Below are 23,465 nucleotides of genomic sequence, written 5' to 3'. Positions count from 1 at the left end.
CATATGCGTAATAATCTCTGTTCGTTTTAAATTTCAATGCTATTGCTTACTTTCATTTGAAAAAACGTTTTCATGTTTATTTTTTCATTGTTTTTTTTATAGTAATGCTAGAAAATCCTGCGCCCTTTTCATTGAATTTTTCTTCCCCCATGACATATTCCTCAAAGGAAAGATCCTCCCACAAAGCCCTCTCCCATCAACCCCACCCCCCAAACCAAAAAATCCCCATGAAAACGTCTGTACACTTCCCAATAACCATTACTATATGTAAACACTGGTCAAAGTTTGTAACTTGCAGCCCCTCCCTCAGGGATCGTGGAGGAGTAAGTCATTCCCAAAGACATAGTTATTATGGTTTTCGACTATGTTGAACAAAATGGCTATCTTAAAACTTTAATCTGTTGACTTTTGGAAAAAATGAGCATGGAAGGGGGCCTATTTGCCCTCCAATTTTTTTGGTCACTTAAAAAGGGCACTAGAACTTTTCATTTCCGTTAGAATGAGCCCTCTCGCGACATTCAAGGACCACTTGGTAGATAAGGTGACCCCTGGGAAAAAAAACAAAAAAAAAAAACAAACAAACAAATAAACACGCACCCGTGATTTGTCTTCTCGCAAAAAATACAAAATTCCACATTTTTATGATAGGAGCTTGAAATTTTTGCTATAGAGTCCTCTGATATACCAAATGCGATAGTGTGATTTTCGTTAAGATTCTATGACTTTTAGGGGATGTTTCCCCCTTTTTTCCAAAATAGGGCAAATTTTCTCAGGCTTGTAGATAGGAGCTTGAAACTTCTATAGTAGGGTTAAGTTATATATTTAGAATCAGCGTAAAAATTCAATTCTTTTGATGTATCTTTTAGCATCAAAATTCCGTTTTTTGGAGTTCCGTTTACTATTGAGCCGGGTCGCCCCTTACTACAGTTCCTTACCACGAACTGTTTGAAAAGAAAATAATTCGGTATTTGTAGATAGGAGCTTGAAACTTCTATAGTAGGGTAAACTTATATATTTAGAATCAGCGTAAAAATTCAATTCTTTTGATGTATCTTTTAGCATCAAAATTCCGTTTTTTGGAGTTCCGTTTACTATTGAGCCGGGTCGCCCCTTACTACAGTTCCTTACCACGAACTGTTTGAAAAGAAAATAATTCGGTATTTCGGGGCTTCTGACATTATTACTCCTTTGCGGAAGTTAGGCTCAAAATTGAAAAAGGATTATATTTTTTCTCTGGGCCCCTTCCACCTCTTAGTTCGTTTATTTTCCCGTTAGTTTTCACCTGTTTTCGCTTTATAGTTGTGTTATCTCTTAGCAGTTCTTTCGTTAGTTGAGTTATGGTTGTGGTATATATGTTTTATCGCTCGTATAGTTGTGTTATTTTCGAATTATACTCCATAATAGAGAGGCTCCGAACACCCAGCATTGTATATTAAACTCTTAATTTGACGTTTTTTTCTAACGTGACCAGATTCGTCCTGCGCCCTTTTCATTGAATTTTTCCCCCCATGGCATATTTCTCCAAGGAAATATCCTCCCACATAGCCCCCTCCCTCAACCCTACCCCCAAAACCAAAAAAATCCCCCCTGAAAATGTCTGTACACTTCCCAATAACCATTATTATATGTAAACACTGGTTGAAGTTTGTAACTTGCAACCCCTCCCCCAGGGACTGTGGGGGAGTAAGTCATCCCCAAAAACATAGTTATTATGATTTTCGACTATGCTAAATAAAATGGCTATCTCAAAATTTTGATCCGATGACTTTGGGAAAAAAATGAGCGTGGGAGGGGGCCTAGATGCCCTCCAATTTTTTTTGGTCACTTAAAAAGGGCACTAGAACTTTTCATTTCCGTTAGAATGAGCCCTCTTGCGACATTCTAGGACCACTTGGTCGATACGATGACCCCTGGGAAAAAAAAAAAAAAAAAAAAAAAAAAAAACAAACAAATAAACACGCACCCGTGATTTGTCTTCTGGCAAAAAATGCAAAATTCCACATTTTTGTAGATAGGAGCTTGAAACTTCTATAGTAGGGTTCTCTGATACGCTGAATCTGATGGTGTCATTTTCGTTAAGATCCTACGACTTTTAGGGGGTGTTTCCCCCTATTTTCCTAAATAAGGCAAATTTTCTCAGGCTCGTAACTTTTGATGGCTAAGACTAAACTTGATGAAACTTATATATTTAAAATCAACATTAAAATGCGATTCTTTTGATGTAGCTATTGATATCAAAATTCAATTTTTTAGAGTTTTGGTTACTATTAAGCCGGATCGCTCCTTACTACAGTTCGTTACCACGAACTGTTTGAAAGAGAAACAAAAAATAATATCATTCGAATAATCCTCTGATGTTCACATTTAAGTCGGTAAAAAGATCAGAGTTATAATATGAGAAAATGTTTATTTATTATAAAGTAAATGATAAAATGATCAACATTTAATTTTTTATTAGGTTGATAATTACTTCTAATTTAATTAATTATTTAATGACAAATTTTCAGTAGAATCCGATAAAATCGTTACCTGTGATTAAAACTGGTAATTACTGGTAACTAATAAGCCGATATAGCTGTGAGTTCGTACAAAAAAATCAATAAATTTGATTGTTTCTATGCTTGCAATTTTAAGTCGGCACAATAGACAAAAAGTTGTAATGGACAAAATTTTATAAGTTTTGGAGTACCTTATAAAAGTTTAGAAAATTTGAATTTCATTTAAGTTTAAAAAAAATAATAATTAATTTAATAAAGTTGATTAATAAATAAAATTTATGAATTTGAGTCAAATAAAGTCGGTAATTAATGAATCAGCAAAACTTTAGGCCAGTAAAAAGTACAATACGTTACATATCCCTTGATTGGTTATCATGTCTGCAATCTCAAGTCTTTAAAAACAACATAAAACGAATTGATGCTAAAATAAATCATCAGGTTTGTTCAAATGCTTATGCACTTAGAATTGAAAATAAATTTAAGGAGCTTAATGATGATGGAATACGATTGATCTATTTGGTTAATGATTTAAAATTGATAAATTTGATTTATGTAAAGAAGAAACGATAAGAAATAGGGTTTTTAGGGTCGAACTAAAATACTAAAAAGAACACAAAGCGAATATTTCGAAAAAAAAAAAAACAACTGACTCTCTTCTTCAGCGTGATCAACAAAATATTTAAAGAAATACCAAACATTACAATAATTAAATATTTTGAATCTATTTTTTTTTAATTTCTCTGACTTGCCAAAGATTGAAAAGATTTTTTCAATAAAACTATTATTATCCTCTTACTCAATAGTATTGATTTTTTTTTCATCATCTAGGTTTTTTCTTTAGTAGTTGTAGAAATCGATAACTATGGTAGTTGTAGAACTAATCAAGGAAAATAAAACCTTTTCTGCTTTTTACTGACCTAAAGTTTCACGGGCTTATTAATTACCAGCTTGATTTTATTTAAATTTATCAATTTTAATTATTAATCAACCTTACTAAAATTAGATATTATTCTGTTAAAACTTTAGTTATATTCAAATCCTGTAAAATTTAAGTAGTTAGTTCAAAACTACTGAATTATTGTTCATTCCAACTTTTTGTTTACTGCACAGACTTAAAATTGCATACATAGAACCAATCAAATTAAATTGAACTTTTTCACAGGCTTAGAGTTATATTGGCTAATAAATTTCGGGCAATTACCCACTTTTAATTATAGATACTAATTTTACCATTGTTAATGTAATCAAAATCATCAATTCTAAATTGTTAATTAAATTTATTAATTTGATATTAAATTATAGAAATTTATGACCATTTTAATTATGTTCAATGTGAATAAATTTAAAGACTCATTTTAAAATTGATTAACTTTTTGTCCTTTTTACTGACTTAAAATTACTCACAGACAGGCAAGCTAACCAAATGAAATTTGTCTCTTTTACTATCTCAAGATTTTAAAGTTTTATTTTACTGGCAATCCGAATGAATGAAAATCACGTCGTATATTCTGGAGCGCTTTTTATCATAGGGCAAAGAAAAAAAAATTATTATTCTACAAAAAAAAGAAATATAGGCCTAGCACATAGTGTAATCCCTGAATTCTAAAAGAAGAACTTTGAACCAAAATAAAAAAAAGCTAGCTATCACGTTACTATTGGCAAGACCAAAGAAAATCAAACGCGAAAAATTATATAGATTTTTTTAAGCCAAGTTTTAAAAAGAGAGAAAAAGTGTAAAAAAGAACAGAGTTCCTAGATCGCCTCTATTGTGGATCGCTTTTTTTACAAAGCGAAAAGATAAAATCATCACATGAACAAAAATTACACATACATGCCTAGCACATACTGATATCCCTAAATTTTAAATAATGTACTCTAAATAATGTAAGCAGAGATAATCTTAATTCTGATTTAGTTGATTTGCCGTCCCCAGAAAGTTTTATTCTAATATTTATTCTAATGCCACCTACTTATCATTTTACTCATTATTATTTAGGTATACAAGAATCTTCAGTAATTGTATGTATTTTCAAAGTATATATCAAATTTTAATTTTAACCCAAAAGATGATTTTGAGGTGCATTTTAGCAAGTGAAGTACCTGGGCAATTCAAAAAAAAAGTTTCAATGCAATATTCTTCTAAATAAATACACACACAAAAAAAAACTAAAAACAAAATACAAAAACAGAACCCGAAATAATATAATTTTTTTTTAATGATCTTTGCATGTTGCACACATGCCGTCTTGTGAGACTATTAAATTTGACACCGCTTTTTTTACATCCAACATCCAATGCACCAAAATCTTAAGTTGGTTGCTTTCCTTACACCCAACGCAAAACTATTCTATATAAATACTAAACCTGAACGTTAAACACAAAGTTTGTTATCTATATCTTTTGATTCCTTATATTAATAAAATAGGAAAAAACAAGAAAAATATGGACGGGGCTGCCCCCTCTTCGATCATTCACTCTGTTCACTAGTATTTGGGTCTTTCTTCACTAGACATGCATTGCATAGCAATTGGAGTAACGGCTGTAGTTGCCTCGTAAAGACCCAAAGAGACTCCCTTTAAGTAAGTCACAGCTGTTGACATGGGACTTGGCTTCTGATCCACATTTTCGACGACCTCACTGTCAATGTTGTTATCGGGAATATCTCTTCGCTGATGTTCATTCTTTGCCTCGTAACAGTAACCCTAAAAAAATTGATTCAAGAAGTTTTATGATATTTAACAAAGCAATATTCGTCTACAAGAATGCTTGAAACTGTTAATGAAAATAGCTACTTAAGAAATATTCGCGAAGTTTCAATGCGTGAATTTCAGATTTTACAATAACCTGACAAAAATATTCTTTTCCAATTTATAGATGCTTGTTTTTTCAACACTGATTGAGTAGTGACATAATCACTTCATGGAGGAACTAAAGGCACAGGGAAAAGAATCTGAATTCTTTCAAGATAAACACAGATCCTTGAGGATATCCAAATGGAAAGACCAACAATAGGATCAAGGTAATTGAAGATTCCAGGACAAGGAGTAGTGTACTGAACATAATGGGCATGAGAAGTAAAAAGATTAAGATATAAATGAGGAGTAACCGTGTTTTTATTTCTATGGCGCAAATTTCATTACGTTAAAAATCATTACGTTAAATTTTCATTACGTTAAAAATCCTACAAGCCAAATTTTCATATCTTTATCTGGGATTGCTCACATCGTAGCTTTATCGTGATAATTTAATGTAAATGATAAAGCATTTACAGGGAACATCTTTTGCAATTTTGATTTCATGTTGAAAGCTATGGGGCTTCACAGCATATGAAAAACAAAAACACGGGCTTGTATATATCATTGTCTCATATCTTTTATTCCAATTTTTTATTGCTCTTCACTTTCGTTTTTGACTTGTTATTACATAAAAAAACTAGTTTTTTAACTGAAAGTAAGGAGCGACATTAAAACTTAAAACGAACAGAAATTACATCGTATATGAAATGGGTTGTCTCCTCCGCAATCCCTCGCTCATTACGCTAAATCTTTTAATTGTTTTAAAAGTAGAATTGTGGCAAAGAGTCAAACAAGGAAATAAATGTTTTAGTTTACGGATAATCCCTAAATTCCGCGATAATATTCTACTTATAGCTTTAACATGGCACTTTATTTATAAAAAAGACAGTGAAAAAATAAATATGAAAAAGGTTTTTCAACTGAAAGGAAGGACCAGCATTAAAACTTAAAACGAACAGATATTATTACGCATATGAGGAATTCATTTCCTCCTAAATACCTCGCTCTTTACGCTAAAGTATTCTTAGGAATTTACAAATATTTAATTTATGGCCTTTCTGGTTCAGGGGTCATTCTTAAAGAGTTGGGACAAAATTTAAGCTTTAGTGTAAAGAGTGAGGTATTAGCGAGGGGACAAACCCCTATCATATACATTATAAAAATATAAGAATATAATAGTTTGTTACGTAAACTCGAAAAATTAGTTCTTACGATCCATGGAAGGCTAGCCTCTTCAACTTCTGGAAATTTATGCAATTCCAGCATACCCTCCATGGAATTGACGTCTACTTTGTCTTTTCTTCCATTTCCAATCGTCTTTAACTTCGTGATTCCGCAGTCTGAAACAAAGTAGGGGAGACTGGGGTAATGGCGTTCACCTAAGGTAAAATATGAATAAAAATTAGCATAAAAATAAAATTCAAACGAAATCATGTCAAATCGCTAACATAGTATATTTTACTTATTGCATACTTAAATTGAGCCTTAATCAAGCTTACCTATTGGTATTATGAATGTTTTTGCAAAATCAGCTTTGACTAGTATTAACCCCTATCATAGGGTAATGGCAGTCGGTAATGTCATGTTCTACTAAATGGCTGTAAATTAAAAAATATGAGAAATTTCAAAGACATAAACATATTACACTGAAATCATTATATTTATATTGTCACATAATTCCTTATTTAGGAACTTACAAAAATTAAATTGAAAGTATCGACACAATTAGAAGCCAATTACTTGAAAAAAACATCTTTCCATGCTAAAAATGGCTTACAAAATTAAAGCGCCAATATATTTAGCTTATGAGCTTTAAGAACTTAAAAACAATTTCACTTTCTGGAGCACATGTCACATAAATACCCGTCAGGAGTGTCCCATCCAGAACATTCTTGATGTGTCCATAATGCACAAGAAGTGCACCGATACCACATTTCTCCATCTTTCCCTGTGTCTTCGCAATAGAAACAGGTTTCTTTACCCATATTTGTCAAAAAAAAAGCTCACTTTCTGATTCGTCTTCACAAATGTTTTCCTCATCAATCGAAGTGTCGGAGTCAAATTCAAAAAGTTTTCTGCTCTTTTTCCTTTGCTTCACCTTTTGTATTTGTCTTTCAATAATAGCAGCCTTTTTCCCATTAAGTTCTTTTTTTACTCGCTTAGTTCTTTGGTTCTTTTCTTCTTTCCTTTTTAGTTTTTCCTTGATAATGTTTTCTTTTTCTTCTCGCTTTCTTTTTTTTTCTTGCAGCAGGATTTTCATCGGTGTTGAAGTCAAGATCTGAGAATGTTGCTTTTGTCTCTCTCCTTTTCTTGGTTCATCAGCCCAACCACTACATCCGGGTAGAGGACAAATCTCTTGTATAGACACATCAATTTGTGTGTTAGGCCGAATATGAACTTTTCCAAGTTGGGCAGAGGATTCTAAGTTTTGTTCAGTCATGACTTCGTATTGGTCTACTTCTGTGATGACTTCATTCAAGGAATCATCCACACAATCAGGCGTTAACTCTTGATTCTTCCGGAGGACGTCCTCTACCAAAAAATCCTCATCTGTGAAAACTCCTGGATTAAGAGGATGGATCCCAGTGTTTTTGAACCCACTTGTAGATTACAAACACAAGCTGTGGTGTAGGTTGTAGGAAAAATACAAGCTGTGGGTGGGGGGTATCCACTCCTTGATCCCTTTAAACCTTATACAAGAGCTCATATGGCACTTGTGACGAGGCAAGAAGAGCTAAGAGCCAAAAGATCATATGGTATGAGCTCTAACAAAATTCTAAGAATCAATAGATTGATTTAAAAGGAAAATTAGAGGCTTAATGCTGGTCAGGATTTAAAATAAGGGCTCTGGGTCACGATGTCCTTCTAAATGTCAAAATTCGTTAAGATCCTATCGCCCACTCGTAAATTATAAATACATCATTTTTTTTAGTTTTTCCTCTTCCTTTAGCCCCGCAGATGGTTGAATCTGGGAAAACGACTTTATCAAGTCAATTTGTGCAGCTCCCTGACACGCCTACCAATTTTCATCATCCTAGCATGTCCAGAAGCACCAAACTTACCAAATCACTGAACCCTTCCCCCCCAACTCCCCCAAAGAGAGCGAATCCAGTACGGTTACGTCAATCACGTATGAACAACATTTGGTTATTCTATCCACCAAGCTTCATCCCGATTCCTCGACTCCAAGTGTTTTCCAAGATTTCCCCCTCCAACTCCCCCCAATGTCAAAAGATCTGGTCGGGATTTGAAATAAGAGCTCTGAGACATGAATTTCTTCTAAATATGAAATTTCATTAAGATCTGATCGGCTATTCGAAAGATAAAATTACCCCAATTTTCACGTTTTCCAAGAAATCCGGTTTCCCCCTCCAACTCCCCCCAATGTCACAGGATCTGGTCGGAATTTAAAATTAGAGCTTGAAAGCACAAGATCCTTTTAAATATCAAATTTCATTAAGATCTGGTCACCCTTTCGTAAGTTAAAAATGCTTCATTTTTCCAAATTATACCCCCCCCCCCAAACTCCACCAAAGAGAGCAGATCCGGTCTGGTTATGTCAGTCACGTATCTTAGACAGGTTGTCATTCTTCCCATCCGGTTTCATCCTGATCTCTCCGCTTTAAGTATTTTCTAAGATTTCCGGCCCTCCCCCCAACTGGCCCCCATTCCAATGACGGTGGATCCGGTTGAGATTTAAAAAAAAAGATCTGGGTTACGAGGTCCTTCTAAATATGAAGTTTCATGACGATCCCATCACTCCTTCGTAAGATAAAAATACTTCATTTTTTCTAATTTTTCAGAACTACCCCCCCCCCCCCCAATGGAGCGGGTCCAATGCAATTATGTAAATCGAGTATCTAAGACTTCTGCTTATTTTTCCCACCAAGTTTCATCCCGATCCCTCCAATCTAAGCGTTTTCCGCGGTTTTAGGTCCCTCCCCCCAAACTCCCCCCAATGTCACCAGATCCAGTCGGGATTTAAAATAAGAGCTTTGAGACACGATATCCTTCTAAATATCAAATTTCATTGAGATCTGATCACCCGTTCTTAAGTTAAAAATACCTCATTTTTTCTAATTTTCAGAATTGACCCCTCCCCACTACCCCAAAGAGAGCAGATCCGTTCCAGTTATGTCAATCATGTATCTAGGACTTGTGCTTACTTTTTCCACCAAGTTCCATCCCGATCCGGATCCGGTCGGGATTTAAAATAACAGCTCTGAGACACTATATTCTTCCAAACATCAAATTTCAATAAGATCTGATCAACCGTTCGTAAGATAAAAACACTTCATTTTTCTATTTTTCCGAATTAACGGGCCCCCCACTCCATCCACCCAGATGGTCAAATCGGGAAAACGACTATTTCTAATTTAATCTGGTCCGGTTCCTGATACGCCTGTCAAATTTGATCGTCCTAGCTTACCTGGAAGTGCCTAAAGTAGCAAAACCGGGACCGACAGACCGACAGAATTTGCGACTGCTATATGTCACTTGGCTAGTACCAAGTGCCATAAAAACTTACACAAGGTATTTTTCTTATTCGATTGAAACTTCTATTGATAACTATTCATTCAGAAACAGGGGGGAATGGTTCTAGGACTTTGGGTAGAAGTTCCAAATTTGATTAGGGACGAAAAAATCAATAGTTTCCAATCCTCTATTTTCCTTCCTCAAAATGCCCTATTCGTTACAGAAAAAGTTAGATTAAAGGCCCCCCTCAATCAGTTTGGGCCATTGAAAAGAGTAGTGCACAATATTTTTAAATTTTCAGCCCAATAAACCCTTTAAGCGAATGACCAAGACCACCTAAGACTGCAAAGTTTTAAATAATAAAAAAATTATACATTAAAGCCACTGCACCAGATTTCTAATCAGACCTCACATAGAATATTTTGCCTAAACACTGATGAGAAACTATTAACGATTAGTTTCACCACGTTTTCGTGTTTTGTGAAATCAATTAATAAATCAAGTAGGCTATAAAGAAGAAGCTTTTCAAATAAAACCAAAGATCCATACTAAAGTTATGATTTGTAGAAACAACTGACTATAATATTTAAAAACTCAAAGCGCCCAGATATTATAATTAAAGAATTCTTGAAACTTAAACAAACAGAAATTAGAATAAACAATCATTACTGACACATAAATAACACACACTAACATAGATGAATAACCAAATCTAAAAATAAGTGAAAATTAAATTGAATAATAAAGTCAACCCTAAAATAAACAAAAATGATTAGAAAGAGGAATTCGCAAAGAGTAGAGTCTTCAAAAGGCATAACTCAGGAACGACACTCAGCCGTTCTGACACACTTAAATACATTTTGAGTCAAAAAGTAAAAATTAAATGAACGAAAATTATTGTAAAGAAGAGTTTGTTCCTACTCTTTTCCCTTTTCCAGCCGCAAAATTCTAAGCCTATTACTTTGTTCGTGTTTAATTGAAAACTACACACATCTAGATCCCTATACTTTTGTTTTTTAATATCAATGATGAATAAAAATAAAACCCCTATAATAATTAAGATGACGGAAAAAAAGTGAAAATAAACTGGATATTTCCAGTAATGAAACAAGCTCCTGGAAACTCAGTAATTGAAAATTTGATTCCGCTGTATTTTCTATTTTATTCTTTAACATTGCAAATACAAAAGAAAATAATTGTAATCTTTTTCATTTTCAGTAAAACGCAAATCGCGCAACAAGCTTTAGAGTTTAGCGACCAGTAGGTTTAGCTGGTCGCTAAACTTACATAGTTTAGCTGTGGTAAGGAGCGACCCGGCTCAATAGTTACCAAAACTCTAAAAGATGGAATTTTGATACCAATAGCTACATAAAAAGGATTGCATTTTAATGCTGATTTTAGATATATAAGTTTCATCAAGTTTAATATTACCCATCAGAACTTGTGAGCATGAGAAAATTTGCCTTATTTTAGAAAACAGGGGGAAATACCCCCTAAAAGTCATAGAGTCTTAACAAAAATTACATCATCAGATTCAGCGTATCAGAGAACCCTACTATAGCAGTTTCAAGCTCCTATCTACAAAAATGTGGAATTTTGTACTTTTTGCCAGAAGGCAGATCACGGATGTGTTTATTTGTTTGTGTTTTTTTCCCCAGGGGTGATCGTATCGACCCAGTGGTCCTAGAAAGTTGCGAGAGGACTCAATCTAACGGAAATGAAAAGTTCTAGCGCACTTTTTAAGTGACCAAAAAAATTGGAGGGCACCTAGGCCCCCTCCCACGCTAATTATTTTCCCAAAGTGAAGGGAACGAAATACTGAGATAGCCATTTTATTCAAGATAGTCAAAAAACCTTATAACTATGTCTTTGGGGACGACTTACTCCCCCACAGTCCCCGTGGGAGGGGCTACAAGTTACAAATTTGACCAGTGCTTACGTATAGTAATGGTTATTGTGAAGTGTACAGACGTTTTCGGGGGGATTTTTTGTTTGGGGAGAGGGGTTTACAAGAGGGGAATATGCTGGGAGAACTTTCTATCGAGGAATTTGTCATGGGGGAAGAAAATTTCCATGAAGGGAGCCTAGGATTTTCTAGCATTATTTAAAAAAAAAACAATGAAAAAATAAATATGAAACTTTTTTCAACTGAAAGTAAGGGGCAGCATTGAAAGTTAAAACAATCAGAAATTATTACGCAAATGAGGGGCTCACCTCCTCCTAATACCTCACCCTTTACGCTAAAGTATTTTTAGTGATTTCAACAATTTATTCTACAGCTTTTGTGATTCAGGGGTCATTCTTAATGAATCGGGACAAATTTAACCTTTAGTGTAAAGAGCGAGGTACTGACGAGGGGGTGAACCCCTCATATATGTAATAAAAACACGAGATTACAAAAGTTTGTTCCGTAAGCTAATTTATAAGTTACGTTTATCTTTTACTAATAAAAACATTCGTAAAAAATTAAAAGTTCTAGTTGCCTTTTTAAGTAACCAAAAAATCTCAGGGCAACTAGGCTTCCTACCCCGTTCCTCTTTTTATCAAAATCATTCGATCAAAACTATGAGAAAGTCATTTAGCTAAAGAAATAAACTTGCAAATTTCGTTTTAATTATTCCTCTGCAGAGAGCCGAAATCAAAACATGCATTGATTCAAAAACGTTCATAAATTAAATAAAAAAAAAAGTTTTTTTTTAGCTGAAAGTAAGGAGCGACATTAAAACTTAAAACGAACAGAAATTACTTCGTATATGAAAGGGGCTACTTCCTCATCAACGCCCCGCTCTTTACGCTAAAGTTTTTCACTGTTTTAAAAAGCAGAGTTGAGAGAAAGAGTCAAAGTTTTGCGTAAAAAGCGGGGCGTTGATGAAGAAGCAGCCCCTTTCATATACAAAGTAATTCCTGTTCGTTTTAAGTTTTAATGTTGTTCCTTGCTTTCAGCTAAAAAAAACTTGTTTTTTTTTAATTAATTACGATTAGGGAAGGTGGAAAATGGCAGTACTTCTATTTGCGGTAATTTTTGTTCTTTTTAACTTTGATTTGTATATTCAATTTAATTTTTCTTTGTTTTGAGATTTATTTACTCATCAATGTTAGTATTTGTTAATTCTATGTTTGCAGCAATCGATTATTTTAATTTTTTTTTCAATTCGGAGTTCATTTGTTCTTTGATAATTATTTCTGGTCAAGTTTAGTTTCAATTATAATGACATTTTTCTGCTGGAAAAAGTTTAGTTTTCTGCTGGAAAAAGCTGGAACCAGATTATTGCCACACAACACAGTATCAGCGCTCATTTTTCTAATTTTCACGGGTCTGTTTAACAGCATAAAGAATTATAGTTTGTGTTTGTGCAATTTTTATACGGTTGTAAGCAATTCAGTTTTAGTTGAAACTGCCAGTAGCTATGTCTCAAGGCACACAGAACCCCCGTAGCCCTCGCGCCAAGGGTTGTAAATTATGCAGATTGACCGTTGTTAAATTAGAGTATTTCCTAAAGAGAAATGTGGGCATGTTTGACCTTTAGTGTCCAAAAAAACTTTAGAGCCTAAAAATTTTAAATCCAAAAAGACAGTAAATAAAACTTTAAAACATCCTCCTCGGCATGTTTTGAGCGTTTCAGCATAATACACTCAGCCATTCTTAGCATATTGCTGATCCATCTTTTTGATAAACTCCATGCACATAGTGCCTTTTGATTTAGCTTAGAGAGCCCCTCTACATTCTGAAAAGTTTCAAGTTGATACCCAAGGCATTTTTGATTAAACTCCGAATCAAAAATTTCCCTTTATCTGAATGATAAATTCTGCATTTAAAGAGAGAACAAATTGAATGATTTACAATCCCTGCCCAGGGCTGTGAGGGACAGGGCATCTCTAGGGGAACAGCTATTAGACCTTTTGACTAGCCTGAACAAAATGAAAAAAAAAGAAAAGGAGGAGGGAATGGTTGGCTAGTTGCCCACCAATTATTCTTCATCATACCTTGTACGTTTATACTTAACACACTCAACCCTTCCTAAAATGCTGCTGACATTCTCTTTTGAGAACGAAAAAGCATATAATGTTTATGGCTGGCTTCATTTTCTGTCTCAGCATTTTCTTAGAATTTCCACTTCATACTAATGTTTTTTTGGAGATTCGGAATTAAAAACCCTCTCCTTTACCAATTAAAAACTTGATGCGTTAATATTAATCCAGGACTGTCTATACAGGGGGGAAATGCCGTCCCCTGAGTTATAGTTGTTTTAGCTTTGGAGTGGTTTGAACAAAATGGTTATCTCAAAATTTGGATCAGAAAAAATTCAAAAAAGAGTACTATAACTTTTGATCTCCAGTCGAATGAACCCTCTCCAAAGTTTACCCTTTTCCTATGAATTATCTCAGGGAAATTAAATAATAACACATTGAATCCTTTCAGCCCGCCTTACACCGTTCTTGGAACAATATCCTGTCAGAACAAATAGGCCTAATTATAGTTTGAAAAACTTAAGATACTGATAAAGAATTAATTTTGAATTCACCAGTAATTTCCTATCCTATAATTCGAGCGTAAATGTTTTTTAATTGTTATCACATATGCGACATATTTCATTTATGGAAAAATTACAAATTGAATTATTTGAAGATTCACTATTGTTCCTAGAAGGTTAAAAAACATTGAAAAGAAGAATTATTGATTGCAAAAGAATTAGCCGAAAGATACATAAAATAATGAGCAAGATCTCAAAATAGTATACCTCCAATACCAACTTATTTAAAGTCTAAGGTGTACATTCAATAGAGTTCTAAAATTGATCCATTACATAAGTCCAATAAACCTCAGATATTTTAGCATAAAAATGGAATTATTCATAAATTCATGTACTAAAACTGATCCCTCCTGTTCCTGGGATCATCCTTGGTCATCCCCTTTATTAGGTGTACTTAACGAGTCAAAAGATCCCCCAAAATAGAAATTACTATAGAATACAAAACCCTAAAAGGTTTCAGTTGCAGCAAACACAGCAACAAGATTTGTTATTGATCCTTATTTTGAATATATAAAACATACTAATTTTAAAATTACTCATTAGAAGCCGTTAAAACATATAAATTGCCTAACTTCCAAATGTCACCATAAACTTGACAGAATTTTGAATTTGAAGCATAGGAAAATCCAATTTGTTGCACATAAAGTACATGATGCGAAAAATTATTTAAATGCAATTGCAAGTCACTTTTTTTATCAGTTTTTACACATATAGTGTTAATTATCTGTATATTATAGCTTGCTTACTTACCAGGATAAAGATATTTATTGGGTTCCAGCCAGAGGCCTCTAAATGTTGGGGGGTTTAATTTTGGCCAAACCATCTTTCCCTTCTCTACACGAATTGGACAGACGACATTCAACATAAGCAAGCCAACCAAGATCAAGATGGTTGACGGAATCTTGACTTCCTGTTTGAATCTAAAAAAGGATACAACGATAAACAATAATATATTTTATTATCAAAGGCCTTACAGGGTCATGCCGAACAGCGGTAGTTCTTGTCATCATAAAATATAAGGCAATAAATACATAAAAATCACAGTCATGCAAACTAATATACTGCTCGAAATTTCACAGCCAAATTAAAAGATTTAAAAAAAACTTTAAGTTCAAATTAAAGGAAAAAACTTTAAAAAGCAAAACAAACAAACAGAATAATGAAGTAAAGCAAATAGATACATACAATTGCTGACAAGTGTAGAAAGAATTAAAAATATTAGCAAACAAGGCAACAAAAATACTTGCGTAAGTAGTGCTGGTGTCGGTTGAGTTTTTGGCACCGGTTGAACTACTTGTCGCGAGAGCCATTCGCGAGGAGGGAGATGCCTTGGGGTGAGGTTTTCACGAAGCCACGGATTTGCCAAAATACCAACACCAACATGGAAACACGATTCATAACGGCATGTCGAAAGAATTTAAAGGGAAAATTGTTTTAAGAGGAATTTAACAATGAATTTGTAATGGAACAAGGGACCACTGCCTTTACTAATGTCTATTTGAGTTTATTAATGTTTACTAGTGTGAACATGTACGTGGCAGTATATGTCCATCGTCTTTCAATAGGGAAACTGCAACTATAAACGAAATTAAAATGAAGCAAACAATTGTTATACAGTTTATGGAACCAGGACCAAATTTATCCTATGGAATATTCCCCTAGCCAGTGAATTGCCGAATAAAAAAAAAATCAATGATATTTACCTTGGTTTGAGACATTAGCAAGTTGGTATTATATATATTCTAGGTTGACCAGTATTGGTTGCTATAGTAGTTTCGAGGGTTTACTTAAAGTAGAAAAATACGGTTCAGTCTCGCCTTCTAGGGCTATAGTGAGAGAAAGGTGTAGATGGCTGGGGCACGTTCTGCGAATGAAGGATGACAGATCCCTGAAGATAGTCCTTTTAAAGGAATCTGTCCGCAGTTGGGGTGGGAGGACGTCGTAGAGATTTGCTGGAAATGGGAACTTTTCGGAAGGGTGCAAAGAATTAGACTTTGAATAGATTAGGATGGAGGAGCGGGCGCAGTTGTGTTAGAATCTGGTGGCTTGGTGCTGCAATGAGTATTTAATAGTAGTAGCAGCAGTAGACATAAGGAAGAAGTCTTAGAATAAGAGAGGTCCTCAGCAGGATTGCCACCACCAATAGTTTTTATCACTGATCTGATTTTTCAAAATGTAATTTTTCTTTAAAAAGTGGGCTCAATGACTACATCTAATCTCGTTATTACAATCCAGCCCCAATGTTTAAGAGCAATAGGTCGTAACTTTCCAAGAGTTTTTTTTGCACCATTATGTAACCCTTTGCAGCTGGTATCAAGTCAGATGCACAGCATTTCTCCAATAAATATTCTCTTTTGTAGTCCTTGTCAAAGAGTATAAAAAACTGATTAAACTTGAAACTGGCACTAGTGTCGTTGAAATGAAAAAAAAAATATCAGCTGGCCTGTGGTAATTGACACCTAATATGACAAAATTGTTGCATGTTTGTCAAGGGATGGTAAAAAAGCCCTATCATGTCCCCAGTAGCACTACTGGCTTAAAGTCAACTGAGCTAATTATTCTGCAAAGATATTCAAAGCTAACCTAGGTTTGTTTTCTGCAGACTGTCTTCAAACTTTAAACATTTTGGAAAGGGGAAATACTAATCAATAATTACTTCAATAGAAATTTCAGCTTTAGCTCTATTGCATTACAGATGAATCGTATCATACGTTCAATTTAATGTCCTATTTCACCAGTCTCCTTATAATTAGCTCCTGGAAAGTACTTTTTTGTGGAGGATATCAATCAAATTACTTCAGCACGAGGGTGTATGAGGCCAACATAGTCGCACAACATTCCCTCCACTCCAATCAATTCATATTGGCACTGTTTAACCTCACCCATTAAGTTCCAGCTTCCTTTACATCTTTACTTTTTACCTTTGCCATCCCATTCAAGGAAGATCTGTGGTTCCTGTGGCCACAGATAGATAGATAACAGGAGTTTTTGAATTTTGGGTTAAATTAGGCTTTTAAATCAGCATTGAGCTATGGTCGAGGATATCAATACTGATTTGAGAAATCAACGCATTTCTGGAAGAATATAAAAAAAAACAGCTCATTCAACTTTTTAAACTTAATAGTATTGAAAAGTATTTAATCTCAAATGTTCTCATTTTCTTTGTTATTTTCCCTGTTTAGTCTTTTTCTTCTTTCACTTTTTCGGCCGTTAGTAAGGGCTTCCAGACGCGAATTCGAAATTAAGAATCTTACTCATACATTAAGCAGTCATTCATCAAAACTTTTCGTACTTAATAGTATCAAATTACCTTTGACTGGTTCTAATTTTTTCCACCTTTTCCGTTTATCATATTATTTTTTACTTTCCCTTATCCTTCTTCCTCTTGCAATTAACTTCCCGAAGCAGATGTAGAAATTTTATTATTTTTTATTCATTAACGTCACCCTTTTTGTCAGCGTGCACTGACTTAATTGATTTGTTACTGCCTATGTATTTTTATTTACTTTAATTAATAATAAGGTCTAAGAAATTACTGAACATCTTGTTGCAATACAATAACTGATAAAGGGTAAAGGATTTAACTCCTGTTGTTCAGAAATAGTAACCCATATTTGACAAAAAAAGTGAGAAAAAAATTTGGAATATACTCGAAAACTCAAGATGTGCTCAAAAAACCAATTTTCATGTATTATATTTATATCTATTAGTTTCATTTTTAAACTGCAAGTGATCACAAATTTTATTTATTCTCATTTTAAATTAAATACAAGGGACCGCCTTCTTGTCCTCTTCCCCTTCTTATCAGTGTCTACTCAGATGTTACATCTAATATGCGACGACAACAGTGCCTAATTTATCAATAATAATCGTCCTTAGGTAGGATGATCGTCCTTACCCACTCGGTAGTTCAAGTAAAACTCAAGAGGTATTCAAATTTGACCAGATAAAAGTAAAACATATTACGCATATACTGTATGATATAGTAAATTATAAGAAAATATAAGATACATTAGAAAAAAAAAACAAGATGAGACAATGTATTATATAGCATTAAAATGGATTTTTGAAATATTTCTATGTAACCAACAATACTTAATCAGAATAACTTTATAAGAACTAAGGAATTTTGACCTAAGAAAACCTTTTTGAATGGTTTAGAAAAGAGAAAAGGCAGATCTAAAAACTAAAATTTATAAAAGCATATTTATCCTCAGAGGGGGAGTCGAGACAGAAAAAATAGCATTTTCAAATAGTTTTAAGGAATATTAAAAGTACAGTTTTAGCAATACTTTCCTGTTCAAGTGGGGTGATTTTTCAATTACTTCTTTATTTTCTTCTTTTGGCATTCTCCCGGCTCTTAGCATAGTTAATTAGCACCAAATATTTTATCTATATTGGCTGAAAGGCAAGAAAATAGCTATTTTCGCTTTGCATGAATTCTTTGGTGTGATTGCATAAATTAGGTATTTCCCAGACGTTGAAAAATAAATACTTCTGTTATAATTTCTGAAAATTGAATCTACACGTCAAAAATGACTTTAAACCTTGGAAGCACTTTGGACCAATCACTTGAAGTCTTGTTACTGTGGCAACAGTTTCTACATTTTTTGGCAGCGATGGATTACATCAGTTTTAATATAGACCCTTGATAATCGGAAATAATACTGTCTTAATAGAGCTTTTCTCGATATCCAACCAAATAAAAAAACATATTGGAACTGACTCAATTGATTTATAAATTATTTTTAGTATATGATGTTTAAGATTTTGATTAATTTTCCTTTCATTTTATTTATTTTATTTTCATAATACCGTCAATTCAATCACTCGGCCTTTTCAGTTATTCATTCATTTTGGCTTGCTTGTGTTATTTCATAAGAATGCTTTAAATAAAAATTAAAGTTTTGTGACTGGAGGAGAGGAGGCTAATTAAGACTTTAAGCCAAGAGAAGTTATTCTGTATAGGAGGAGACCTGTCCCTTCCTTAATCAGTCGCTGGTTACGCTAAAGTCTTAAAATCTCCAAAAAGGACTCCCATTCAAATTCAACAGCTCTGGACTTTCCATGGCGGTTCTTCAAAAGTTGGGACCGAAAATCAAACTTTAGAATTGCATTAAGGGATTGAGGAGGGGGCTGCACCTCTCATATACAGAATAATTTCCTCTGATTTTAGGTTTTATTTTTGGCCGTTGCTTTCAGTTGAAAAACAAACTTCTATTTCAATTCAATTTCTGACCGTTTACTCAAATCATACCTGGAAATTCTTCTCCTCCCCGTTCTGCAAAATGTCCTCCGACGACATTCCATTCTTCAAAAACTGTTCTTTGTAGAAAATAACCCCTTCAAATAATGTTCCGTAAATTCCCTACAAACAAATAGTATATGCAAGCAATAAGGAAATTTCATGACTTTCATGACGAAAATTTCCCCAGTGTCTTTGGTTGTTTAATTTTATCTTTAAAGGAAAATTTGTTGGATTTTGCAACATAGCCAAACCAAATCTATATCACAAATCGTACCTCTTTGGGAAGAAAAGAGACATAGCCTACGGGAGGTCTAGTAATCCGCCTGCTTTTTTTGTCGCTTTCAAAGGACACAAGAAATTTTAGTCCCCTCCTGAAATTACATTTTTACAGCTTATTACATTTAGCAACCTGATTCCCTTCACCCCATGAAAGAATAAAACAAATCTAGAAATGAACACTAGCAGAGATCGCTCTTTCTTAAGTTTTAAAATAATTTGGAATTCATTCCCCTACCCTTGTCCAAGAGCCGCGAGCTTGTATAAACTAGTACGCCCCTGCTCCCCCTTCAATATAACCCGACAAAAGATTTAGACATAAATACCTTCTAATCTTTGCCCTGGAGTCACCATTGGAAATGTCTGCAAATGATGCCAGAGTCTTTAATATAGCTGGATCTCTATGAATCTTCATTTATTCACTATAATCACCAATTATGTATACTTTCCTAGTTGGGTTCTAAAAGCTAAAAATAGTACTGAATTCTAAAACCAATACCTCCGGGCGGTAAAACATTTTGGAATTTTAGCCACCTGTGATTGGTTCATTTTTTCTTGTAAAATTTGATTAATAACATTACATCTCGAACAAATTTATTAAGCTGTAATAGCTCAGATGGGAAAGCGCTGTAATGCTAATTTGAAGGTCTCGATTTCGTTCCCAAGCTAAGGTAAATTTCTTTTTGCAAGCATTTACGCTCCTTTTTGGTAATGTGTCACAGACAAGTATTGCAATTGTATAGTTTTAAATTAAACTAAAGACGAGCAAAAATAAATTCAAACAAAAACTGAAGCATAAAACGAGCATAAATCACTGTCAATAAATGAATTAAACCAAAGACGAACAGAAAGTACTATAAATTGTCAGTTCACATTTAAACGAACAGAAACTACCTTGAACGAAAGTAGGTTAACACTCGTTATGCCTTTTACAGACCAAAATGTCCTTTGTGTTTTACTGAAAATTATTTTTATTAAGAATTGTATATTTTAATTTATCAAATTATCCACAAAACAATAAGAACGAAAATCATCGTAATAAACAAGATTACTAAATGAAAACTAGTAGAACTTGATTCACAGTTTAATATTGGCTATATTGATATCCATCAACAGAAGCCTCAAGTTTCATTCTCTTCAGTTAAAAAGGATCTTAAGTAAAGTTCAAAATATCTTTAGATCCAACTTAAGATTTCACAAATGTAATAGAATTTTTAAATCGTTTATTCTGGCTAATAAAATATCTATGGCTAAGTACATAGCACATAGGCTAAAATAAAAATTAGAATTCCCACAAACATGGATGTTGTGGCTTTTCAGCAGTAGGGATTTTATTTTTAGCCCGCTGAAAAAAAGAAAACGAAAAAAAAACAACAAATGAATGGAACTATAACTTTATTATATTTTAACATTTATTTTAGGATTTTATCAATTAAACCTAGATGGCGTTCATATAATTTTAAGTGCAGAGACAAACTGAACTTTCCTCTTTTGTAAGTATCTCATAATCTGGATACGGTTCAAAATCGTGCATTTGCTGATAAAGATGAGAAAGAAGGATTAACAGAACCATTCTTTATGGTGGCGCTGAAACGGAATAATGACGTAAGACCAGTTTGGGGATTTAAATGGTTGCCGCTAACGTAAGGAAGAAAAGAGGACAAGAAACCAACATATTTTCTTAGTTTAAATTGATTCAATGGTTTCTTATGGATCAGCATATGACCGCTCAAGCGAGGGTTTTTAAACACCTCAGTATTGGTCCAACCCCTCCTCCTGCAATTAACCCTCCCTCCTACAAGCAAACGTTCCTTCATACTAAGCTGATTAGGCCATATTTTATTTCCAGTTTTAGAAACTTTGCTTAATAAAGCAAAATGTGAAATGAAAATATAAAATATTTTGTTACACTGGTCTTCGATCTCAAAGAACAAAAAAATGTCTTGGTTTAAACCCTTCTCTAAAACCTTAAAATTCGGAGAGTTTTTCCGGTATGTCCTACAATCAAGGCAGTATTGGAGGAAGGGGGCTAGGGGTTTAGGACTCCCTCCCCCCCCCAAAAAATATTCGTGCGAGTCGGGAAACATAACTAAATGAATATAAACGAGTTTTGAAGCGTTTTTACCACCCCCTCCCGAGAAAATAATTATTTTGTAGCCTCCCCCACAAAAAGAATCCTATATACGACTCTGCCTGTAACTATCATACATTGCACTAGATCTCTTAGTTCTTTTGAATTTCATCCTCCTCCCCTTCAAACAAATTTCTGCCAATAAAATAATGTTCAATAACAATTAAACATAGGTAACTTTCAATACGGCAAGAAGATAAATATACACGAGTATATAAAACATGTCACCGGCATTGCACATTCAGCAAATATAGTTCTGGCTGGCCATCAAGGAATCTTTGGATCAACGCCAGAAGCGATGTGCAATTTTCTTTATTTGGTAAATTCCTTCGTATTTACTTATTAAGGCCTGAACGTACTCTATTTCGGAAATCCAAGAAAAATGCGAGATTTCATTTGCCTGCTCCCTATGGTTTTCGCATGGATTTTCAGGGCGGGGGAGAGGTGACAATTTGCTCGGTTTCTTTCAAAATAGTATTGCTATTTTTAGTTGAAACATGTTAAGCATATTATTTTTCATATTCTTGAGGAGAGTGACACTGGTCATTGTGGTCTTTTCTTGTCGACAGAGTTAAGAGCATGGGTTCATTTTATGGATGGAGGGACAAAAGGCATATTTGTTAGTCTCTGGGCTGGATATACTGAAACATCTTTTTAAAACATATGTGAAAGAGAGAAAGAGAAAAAACAAGCTACGACTTGTAGATATGTGAACTATGTAAATAATCGTAAGTAAAAGTAAGTAAGCAATCGGATTAAAAGTAAAAGTAAGAAAGTAATTGAATTAAAAGTAAAAAAAATTAATAAAAAAAGTAAGTAATGGACTTAATGGCGCTTCTTGACTAATAAGGACCGTGCATCGGCCCTGCAGTGTGTTGATACAACCTGGATCAATCTCCGCATTATCAAGGTAAGGTTAAACCCACTGCGCCACCACGGCACAATGGAATATTCAATTTTCCTTTTTGTATATTTTTTTTCTTACAGGTTTCACGGCAATATCACAAATGATGATTTGCCAGGTCCTGGTAATTACCCCATTTTCCAAAACTAAGGAATTAGTTATACCTTCTCTTGAAAGCGTCAAGGGAAGGATTTTCCGAGATTACCTCTGCCGGCAATCTATTCAATGTGTCAACCGATCACGGGGCAAAACTTATTTTCCAGTAATTTTTTCAGTAGGATGGGAGAATGTAATTTTTTCAGCTCCGATGGCAGTTTTTTTCAGTTCAGATGGAGAGAAAAGTAATGAAAGTCTCATATACAAGGCTAATCAGTTAACAATACTTTTTTTTTTCCTTTATTATTATACATATTGTTGTTTGAACTTGTTAACAATTCTCCTAATATAATTTCAGGTCCTTGACCAGCATTTCATTTTAAAATGTTCACATAAAGCGCTCTAAAAGCATAATTACTAAACTTTAACTCGCCCCCAAAAATGTATTTTTCATGAACTTTCTACAGATCCCAAGTCAAAATGTCAAAACGTTCTTCTCCAGGAAGAAC

The 23,465-nt window shown here is 34.0% G+C and overlaps 1 protein-coding gene and 1 long non-coding RNA gene across 3 annotated transcripts in view; one reads left to right on the top strand and one right to left on the bottom strand.

Moving 5' to 3' along the window:
* The window catches only part of LOC136030057 (uncharacterized), a 210,676-nt gene that overhangs the window by 24,234 nt on the left and 162,977 nt on the right, over positions 1 to 23,465 (top strand). The gene's annotated exons all lie outside the window — the stretch shown is intronic.
* LOC136029813 (uncharacterized) lies at positions 4,882 to 20,409 on the bottom strand. Of its 2 annotated transcripts, none has more exons than XM_065708273.1 (4): positions 20,152 to 20,409; positions 15,052 to 15,221; positions 6,506 to 6,633; positions 4,882 to 5,200 (listed from the first exon to the last, which is right to left on the bottom strand). In XM_065708273.1, exons 1-4 carry the CDS (start codon positions 20,238 to 20,240, stop codon positions 4,982 to 4,984), a joined length of 606 nt encoding a protein of 201 aa, XP_065564345.1. In that variant the 5' UTR covers positions 20,241 to 20,409; the 3' UTR covers positions 4,882 to 4,981. The 2 variants fall into 2 exon arrangements, with proteins under 2 accessions (XP_065564345.1, XP_065564344.1); XM_065708272.1 differs by having other exon boundaries at positions 6,506 to 6,672; positions 20,152 to 20,402.

This window comes from Artemia franciscana, chromosome 8, assembly GCF_032884065.1.
Source record: "Artemia franciscana chromosome 8, ASM3288406v1, whole genome shotgun sequence".
Lineage (NCBI taxonomy): Eukaryota > Metazoa > Arthropoda > Branchiopoda > Anostraca > Artemiidae > Artemia > Artemia franciscana.
Note: the sequence above shows the minus strand (reverse complement) of the source record. Positions and strands in the feature narration are given on the sequence as shown.

Bases quoted from the DNA above. Each gene is read 5' to 3' on its own strand.
- LOC136029813 (XM_065708272.1), bottom strand. From the start codon at position 20,240: ATGAAGATTCATAGAGATCCAGCTATATTAAAGACTCTGGCATCATTT. The intron at 15,222-20,151 runs GTATTTATGTCT...ATCCTTTTTTAG, and splicing joins TCCAGGGCAAAGATTAGAAG to ATTCAAACAGGAAGTCAAGA. The intron at 5,201-6,505 runs GTAAGAACTAAT...CAATTTTTTTAG, and splicing joins AGGCTAGCCTTCCATGGATC to GGTTACTGTTACGAGGCAAA.